Source organism: Cydia pomonella, chromosome 9 (assembly GCF_033807575.1).
Source record: "Cydia pomonella isolate Wapato2018A chromosome 9, ilCydPomo1, whole genome shotgun sequence".
In the NCBI taxonomy this organism is placed as follows: domain Eukaryota; kingdom Metazoa; phylum Arthropoda; class Insecta; order Lepidoptera; family Tortricidae; genus Cydia; species Cydia pomonella.
The window spans coordinates 11,687,808-11,697,200 of NC_084711.1; the positions used below are offsets into that span (position 1 = coordinate 11,687,808).

General features: G+C 36.2%; 1 protein-coding gene across 1 annotated transcript; it reads left to right on the forward strand.

Moving 5' to 3' along the window:
- Nucleotides 1-8,229: 8,229 nt before the first annotated feature.
- Nucleotides 8,230-9,393, forward strand: LOC133521386 (transmembrane protein 11 homolog, mitochondrial). The gene is made up of 3 exons (XM_061856325.1): nucleotides 8,230-8,332; nucleotides 8,506-8,726; nucleotides 8,803-9,393. The coding sequence occupies exons 1-3, from the start codon at nucleotides 8,310-8,312 to the stop codon at nucleotides 9,081-9,083; spliced, it is 525 nt and encodes a 174-aa protein (XP_061712309.1). The 5' UTR covers nucleotides 8,230-8,309; the 3' UTR covers nucleotides 9,084-9,393.

Genomic DNA, 9,393 nt, shown 5'->3' on the forward strand with positions numbered 1-9,393 from the left:
CGATAATCAGTGTGTCTCTCGCACATTTTTAAACACCATCAAGAAGCTGTAGCAGATGGTCGGATATTGTGTAGGTACCTATGTTTTATTGCATTTGGATATTTTGCCGCCCTGTTTCAAACGAATTAATATTTTAATTTTCGTCAAATTTATCTGCATTAAGATTAATCGATGCTCAACGCTGCTGCTGGACCATTTGGTAGTGATTTACTCCTAAATATTTCGCTAGAGGGCTCTAACCTGCTTGCAATGCGCGTCTACCGGCAAGCAAGGTATGTAAAGTGTTACACGCAGGCTCGCTGCAGGGTAATTCACAAACACCCAAACGGTGTAACGCCAGTGTAAGCTACTATGTCGCATAGTTTGTACCAAGATATATAAGTCAAATGAAACCAGGCTCTATCCCGTAGAAGAGTAAAATGTTTTATGAATAAAGTTGAGCGCACCGTCGCGTGCGTCGCCAGTGCCGTAGCCGCAAACTGTTGCCGTCACGATACATTACGTACTGATTGCACTAATCGATTTTGTAACGTTCCGTATTAAGAGGCAAAGACAAATTTGAACTGTAAGTGACGTTATCGACTTAGTAATTACTCTACCAAAGTAGCTTTACGGTATGTTAATGTAGGATACCGTACCAAATACATACATAAGTATTGTAACATTGTAAACCAAGTAAAGAAAATCCATCACTGAAGTAAGTCTACCTAAAGTATTTACGAGACACAAAATAGTGTATTTAAGTAAAATGAAGGCAAAATCTCTAACCCCCTTATTCATAAAAGCACTTCGTGGTAAACAATGTCAATATGTTTTTGTCTTTTTTTTTGTAATATATACTCAAAAGTTTTACCACGAAATTAAATGATTTAAAACTTTACAAGCCTCGATTTACAAAACATTACATACATTTACAAATACATAAGTCAAATTGACAGATTAAAACAAACGATTATGAGCTATTGAGGCTTGTAGCCCGTTTAAGTATAATGCTAAAAATATATAGTATATACGTATACAGAATTTAGGGTATTAATTAGGCATCTTTTTGTGCAATAAAATAAATAAATAAATAAATGGATTAAGCTCATTTAAGAATACCACACTTATTGATTCGGTAGGGCATAAAAGCAAAACAAAATGACTAAATATCAGTAAACTGCCTAGTTCAGATAGTAATACAAACAATGTTTGTTTTTCAAGTCCGAGGAGCCCTAAGGAGCATCGTGGTCGTGCGAGACGTGCGCGGGCGCCGAGGCAGGGCGCGGGAGGGGGGCGCTCGCGGGTCCCGCGGATGCTCGGGTTCATTACCCGCGCCCGTTCGATCGCGGACTATCCACATTGGGGGCCATACCATCCTAGGGCACGATATACCACCGGAGAAATAAATCCAATAAGAGTGCTCTCACTGCTCGTGATCACATTGCGCAACGGCGCTGCCCTTTCTACACAAATGCTGCTAATAGGCTTTTCCATTCCTTTAAAAGTACTTAGTTACCATATTACAAAATAAAATATATATTTTGAAGACTTGAAAGATAACATTGATTGAGCCCATTTTCAGTGAGGAATTTTTGAACAGTATCGTTAGTGCAATAACTATACTGTTTACGCTGACGTCATTGCGATAACGGCAACTGCAAAATATATGTATAGTTGACCAATCAGTTTGCGTTCTATTTAACTTTCAAACACTTTTTGAACCACCAGATAAAATAGACACGGATCTCAAATCAATGATTTTGAATTATAAGTGCTGGGTTTCCGTATTCAACTGAACTAGGGGCCCTTAAGGCTAGTTCGGACACCGTTAGTAATTTAGTCGAGTGGCGAGTATTTTAGTTACTAAACGTCTCTGAACACCAAATATTTAATCGAGTAGATTAATCAGTGATTTAGTACAATGGATCAATTTATTTAAAAAAATCTGGCGAGTAATGCTGATGTTAAGATGCATTCGAAAAATTGCACAAAAAACCTCAAAAGTTAAAGGAAGAAGAAGGAAGGTCTCATTGGAAACGCCTGGAAGAACTTATTGATAGAAGTTCAAAGAACATGCGGAACAGAATAACATCCTGTATCATAATAATCGTTTGTTTGTATCACAAAAGGGCAAACTTGTTGTTAAACCGCTTGTGCTAATATTGATATCCGAGCAAGCGAACAATTTCAAAATTGAACTAGAAGCGTAGCGATGTAATCTTGAGCCTTGCGAGGGATTCAAGGTTCGAGGGTTAAATAAACTTTCCTACCAAGTGAAACTTTTTTTTAACCATACCAACGCGAGGAAAATAGTTACTCTAAAACATTACAAATCAAATTTAAATGAACGTTATTAAATATTAATCATTCAAAATCATCACTTAAAAGTCTATTCTATCAGCCAAAATGAGCAAACAACTAAAATTTGCATCCAATTACTTTGCCACACGTGGATAAAATGCAACTTTCTTATTAGTTTTTAACGTATATACAAAGAGAGACTTTACGAGCTGGTGTTATGAAAATTCATTTACTATACAATACAAATCCTCTTAATGGCACAACCTCAAAATAATATTTACAGAGAGACACATAATACATGAAGACAGAGGTAGAGTGGAAGAAAACCTCTAAAATAATCCAAAAACAGGCCAGTCGATTTAACTTATTATAATTTAACTCATGCAAACATAAAACATTTGGGCATCTAGTTCCATACATTTAAAACAAGAATGATTGTGCAATTGTTTAATTGTGTCGGTTTTCAATATTGACAGACAACTAAGTAAGCTAATGCAGCACAAAAGACAATGTTTGCAATATCTGAAAATAAGTATTAGAGTGCGCTACTTGCCACATTCCATTGTCCGTTCACTTGCGGAAGCGACATGATGTTGTAGGTATTCAGTTTGACCTAAGTAAGGATAAATTAGTTTCATATTTAGCCAAGTGAACTAACACGAAAACAGATGTTTTAATGGGGACAGAAATATACAAAGAACTCGAAACAGAAACGTGGCATCAATTGCAAAACAAAACTAATTCAGAGGTGATCGTTCGATGAATTTCCACTATTGCTACGTGGTGGTCTCATTTATTCTCCATTTATGTAAAATTTGACCCAAAGCTACATAGCAATTTCCAGGTAACATACGTGAATGCAATTCTTAGGAAGTAGCTCATTTGATCATGAATTGTGTTTCTGATAGTCGATTCTGTCAGACGTTAGTCCTTGTTCGTGACATAGCCGTAAATGTGTTATCACGAATTTCGCCAAGTGTCTGTCCACTTTTTATGTTTTAATGCTTGTAGACGCTTTTAAAATAAACGTTGCTACGAATTAAAATACCTAGCATGCACACATTAATATCAAATTAAGGTGTATCAAAATAAAATGTTTAATTTAATAGTTATTATGTATTACTTTATATCGTTATTTTGTATGTTTTTAGGGTTCCGTACCTCAAAAGGAAAGAAGGAACCCTTATAGGATTACTTTGTTGTCCGTCCGTCTCTCTGTCTGTCTGTCAAGACTCTTTATCTCAAAAACACGTGGTGGCAGAGTCAGACTAAGCTAAGTTTGCAGCGATTTTGATAGCCCAGACGGTTCAAGTGTTAAGTAAACGTCATAATTTCATAGAAGTTTGACGTTTAAAATAAAAATTGCGCCGTCTGGGCTTTTAAAATCGTTGCTAAGCTTGGTCTGACTCTATCGAGTTGAAATTAAAAGCACCTAGGAAGATACTAGACAGTACTCAGTACCTACTCAGGCCTAGTCTCTTGAAGCTGTAAAAAAAATCATACTTCTAAGTTGACGTAAAAAAAGATACGACCGGTTATGCCGTAAAATAGTTATTTACGATACAAGTGAAGAAAATAGGAAATTTGCAACGAGTGGTGATAAATTAAAACACGACCGAAGGGAGTGTTTTTATTCAACATGAGTTGCGAATTATCTATTCGTACGAGTATCGTACAACGTTTTACAGTACACGTGGCTCTTTAAAGTTTCGACATATGCACGGAAAATGCTAATTCCTGCACGCATGCGGGATAGCACCATATGTACTGAAAACGTATATTTCGACACTCTCAAGGGAATCAAAATTTATAGGGTGCTTCCCGTTGACTTAGAAAAATGAAATTTGGCAAGTAAATCTGAAAACTATAAATTTGTAAATAAATAAAAAATTGTTTTTGTGCCCACCGGGCGAGTCCGACTCGCACTTGTCCGGTTTTTTTATTAGGTCAATGAGGTAGCGGAGCCGAAGCTAACACGCCCCTTTTAGCAATTTACGTGGCTTGCCACAGACTTCAAACATGTCAGTTGCTAGCGCATATAAAAGGGATAAGCAATATTTGATTTAACCTTATGGAAGTCGGTTTTATTATTTATTTTTAGTTTTAAGTTTTTGTTACGAGTGACGCAGCAAGCAGGACTCTCTTTTATCTGGCCAAACAATCATATCACTAATAAGTTAGGCGTTTCGGGAACGTTTCAAGGCGTGGATCTGATTCCAGCAAGATTTGGACAGTTCCCTCATTTACTGAACTGAACTTGACAATTAAAAAAAAAATGGTTCTTAGGTCTTTCCTTGCTTAACAGACTTACGAAGTAGGCAAATCGCCGAACGTGGAATGCGCTTCGTTGAAGAGTTCCGTACTGGGCTATAACCGCAAAAATGGAAGTTCGTCAATTGCGGGCATTTTTCTCTGTCACTCTAATTACGTCTTAGTGAGAGTAAAAGAGAATTAAAGATCCCCGCAATTTGCGAATTTCGGTTTTCGCGGTAATGCCCCCGCAATGAGATTGGCTCACGACCGGGATAAGTGGCGTACTGGAAGAGAGGTCTATGCTCAGCAGTGGGCGATAAAAGGCTGATATGATCATGATGATGATGATGAAAAATTTCATAATTTTACCTCTTCGACCGATTGTATTTAGAGTAATCTAGAGCCATTTTTTAACCTTACCATATTTTTTTATTGTCCTAACAGGTACAACTACCTATAATTAATGGTGATAAGAGCTATAATGCGTGGGTAGTCGGGAAATTATACAAATGTTCAGCATAGCCTGTGGGTAGCGCCTATAAGGTCAGCCTTGCACCCACACACTCCTTATACGTATCAAAGTATTAAACACGATTGCGACGCACGTCTCAAAAATAGCATATAAGGCACTTGAGATTCAAATGAAAACAAACCGTAAAAAAGATATAATAACGTCCAAAATGTACAATCAAAATCGTAACCTTTTCCTTATTTGCTTTTTAAGAGCTTAGTTTGCAACATTCACCTTTACCTAATCAGGCAAGCGGATTTTAGAGCGGCTAGTTGTGGGCGACAGTTGTGAGTAGAGGAAAATATTTTCTAAAAAATACAAAGTTTACAAAAATGATAGAATATGTGTAATGTAACTAATGTAACAATCGAGCTGCACAATGACCATCATGATGATTTTACATAAAAAAAATTACCAATTTATTTTGTTAAACATAATAGGTTACAAGAAAGATGTAGATACATAAATATACGTTTGTTCTCTATTTTTACCAACTATGCAGGTGTACATACAAAATAAATTGTCTTGTGCGGTTATCAAATAAAGTAGAGTTAAAGTGGAGTTTTTAGGTTTTTGTAGTCACCTAGAAACCCTTATAGTTTCGCCATGTCCATCTGTCCGTCTGTCCGAGGCTTTGCTCCGTGATCGTGAGTACTAGAAAGCTACAATTTGGCATAGATACATAAATCATGCATTACGACACTTACGACAGATAAAAACTATACAAAAATAGTTTTACACACAACATATCAACAAACTAAAGCAACTGATGAAAAGGCGCAGTTAAAGGGTTAAAGAGGTATTTCCCGTTTGGATATAGGGATATTACGTAAAATTTTATGATTAATATTTGTACCGTATCTGCAGTACAGTTCCATAAGTGTAAGGCCTGAGTGGACGCTCGAGTTGGGCGTGCAGCGGGGCGGGGCGTGTGGCGTGCAAAATAAACAATTGCAAACGTATAGGAGCGGCCTTAGTGCACGCTACTCAAATCACTTGTGAGCCCGACGCCACGCTGCACGCGACGCCGAACGCTCCGCTTCGAGCGTCCACTCAGGCCTTACAGTAAGTCTCGTAAAATAGGTACTTAAGTAGAACTGTGTCATTTTGAAATACTGAAAAATTAAATGAAAATATTTTCAAAATTGCCTTCTTAGGTCTAAATATGAGGATATATCATTTGTGTTATATTGTACAAAACAACAGCCTAAACTTGGTATGTTTTGAAAATTATTTTTGTTTTAATTTAAAAAATGGCTGAACTGTATATTTTTAAAATCGCCTCAATAAGCCCTTTCATATGATACACGATAGGTTTCTGAAAAAAATATGACTTAACTCAGGGCTATAACCGCGAAATTTGAAGTTCGTCAATTGCGGGCATTTTGTCGCCGAGTAAACTTTTTAGGGTTGCAATTTGTCGTTCCATGTCGGTTTGATTTTTTGTTAATCGTGTTACGTCCGCATTCAAATTAGTGATTTCCTCATGTGCGCTTTCGAGTTGTATTTTAAGAACGTCGACAAAATGTTCATATGACTGTATTGATAACTCGTCGGTATATTAGACAGTATGGAATTAGTTGTTCACATCATTAAACTATTCACCTTTATAACCGACTTGAAATAATAACGATTGTCATAATACCTTATTTGAAGATGTTTAGCGGTAAATTTAAACTTCACTTTCCAACACAGTACTACATTTTAACCACATTTCCACGGCTTTACCGCCAACACAAAGAAACACAAGACCGCGTATACTTGTACACAGCGGATACACACCCAAACCAACTTGTCATTAGAAAGAGGCACGAATATCAAATATATATTAAATTAAAAGTACCATAAGCGCTAATAGGGTCTAATAGTAGTAATAATACTCATACCTATAACACTTTTTTTATAAAATCAAACACATTTGAAAAAGTAGTCGATAAAGCAGTTAAACATCGATAGATTATTAATATGTTGTAACATGACATCACTATTTTTGTTCGCACATAGTCAATTTACGCACGCACATAGACAATTTACGCACGCACACACTTGCATTTCATTTTTGGTCGCACTTTTGAAGTTTGACAGTCGTTCTCTACTATCCTTATTTCTATGCTTAGAAATGAAACTCAATTTTTTTTTCATCAAACCCATACGTGTGGTGTATCTATGGATAGGTGTTCAAAAATGATATTGAGGTTTCTAATATCATTTTTTTCTAAACTGAATAGTTTGCGCGAGAGACACTTCCAAAGTGGTAAAACGTCGAACGTGGTTCGCGGTAGACCCTCTGACTTCGAACCCGATATCGCCCTTAGAAGCCAATTACATCCACACTTTATCAGGCCCGAAGCACCAATTACACCCGCACTTCCCGATTTCGGGTGCGAAATCTGTCCCGATTTCGGGCCTGATAATTGTGAACATATGAACCATTTTTTTATATTTAAATATTGTAAACGATGTGACAATATTTGGTGAACCAGAAAAATATTCTTTTTCGGACCCGAAATCGGATCTGGTATCAGGCCTGATAAAGTGCGGATGTAATTGGCACTTGATATCAGTGCCGACGTCGGGCCCGAGCAAGAGTATTTTTCCAGTTCACCAAATATCAACCCATCGTTTACATTATTTGAAATTTAAAAAAATGGTTCATATGCAAAAATATCAAAAATTGAACATTTTTTTACATTTCATATATTGTTATTACGTGAAACGGAGAACGATTATCAGGCCGAAATCGGGACTGATTTCGGGCCCGATATCGGAAGGGGTAGATGTAATTAGCGCTTTAAGAGTTACATCGTAGAAAGGCCCAAATGGTAAACGTGGTAACCGAAGACCGCGAACGAGATAAATAAAATAGCTGATCGTAAAAATAAGTTAATCATAATAATATAGTTAGTACTTTAGTTTTGTAAAGTCTTAGTTATGTTTGCAAGAAATAAAAGGTTTTTTTTTACTTTTATTTATTTATTTATGGAAGAGCGATAGAAAGGCAGATAGCGAAATTGAGATTTATGCGGTACGCCCTCAACTTTTACAGTCTGTCAAACAACTTTGTCAGTAGAAAAAGGCGAGAAATTCAAATTTTCTACGGGACGATAACTCTCGTCTATATTTTTTAAATTTGCCGCTTTTTTCTACCGACTCTATAATAGTAACGACGGGGTTTATTGCCATAGACCATATATAAATAACGATAAACCGGAATAATTATTATATGTAGAAACACTGCTTTGCTCTACTGTCTACAGTTAACATGGCGGGTAATGAAAGTGACAGGTTTGTAATTGTAAATAATAGACTTAGCTCTAATACTTTATTTTTAGAAATCTCAGTACAACTATACATGCATTTTTTTTATTGGAGCGCATCATATTAATATTTTTCCTTCTACTAACATTTACGGGTTTTATGTATGGTCCATGTTTTGACAAATGAACATTATTTTGCAGCGATTTAAAGCCATCGAGTGTCGCAATTATACGAGAAGTTTACGATAGTGAAAATGCACACATCAAATTTGAAATGGAATTGGAAAGAGCACTTGAGGCCGGCGTGAGCGTTATAGTTATAGAACCGGAGTCTCTTGGAGAAGAAACCGCAAGGTGGATTTATGTAGGCAATCTATTGCATAAAGTCTCTGTCTACAGTGGACTATGTGGGATTGCTTCTGGTAAACATTCAAAACTGTTTTTGATAAATTATTTTTTTTAATTTCAATATAAATAGCCATGTTATAAAACTTTCAGGTTTAGCATGGAGTTCCTTAGCTTGTGCACCCTTTGGTGTTGCATCCATTCTCTGTGCTGGTTGTTATACACTCTCGTGGCAATGGGATCCATGCTGCAAATATCAAGAGGAAAAAGATCGCCGTCATCTGTCTACCTTACCTATATTGAGTGACCTAACATCTGCATCTCCGGTTGTGCTAGTGCGCACTGACAACAGGCGGAAAATATATTTACATAGCTCAGTTTCTATAGCGGCAGCTGCAATATGCTTATGGAGACTTTATGAAACATTCAAATAAATTAAACAGTTCAACAGAACATCCTTATGCCAAGACATGCTTAACTAGGTTAATCTTGTTCTCAAATATGAAGTAGGTAGTACTATTTTTGAAGCTTACTAGTAAATATTGCAATTATATTAAATGGTAGGAAGCAGTGTAAAAATGTTATAATAATAGTTTTAGATAAAGATTCTGTACAAAAGATATTTTCATTATATAATATAACTAGGGTAAACAATAAACATGGAATGAAATCAGTTAATTACTGAAAATAATTATAGTTGGCAAGGAAATAACCAATTTTAATGCAATAAAATATGTTCCAAGA

Excerpts from the sequence above, each read along its gene's own strand:
- LOC133521386 (XM_061856325.1), top strand. The coding sequence starts at position 8,310 with ATGGCGGGTAATGAAAGTGACAG. Across the intron at positions 8,333-8,505 it reads GCGGGTAATGAAAGTGACAG|CGATTTAAAGCCATCGAGTG; the intron begins GTTTGTAATTGT and ends ATTATTTTGCAG. Across the intron at positions 8,727-8,802 it reads ACTATGTGGGATTGCTTCTG|GTTTAGCATGGAGTTCCTTA; the intron begins GTAAACATTCAA and ends TAAAACTTTCAG.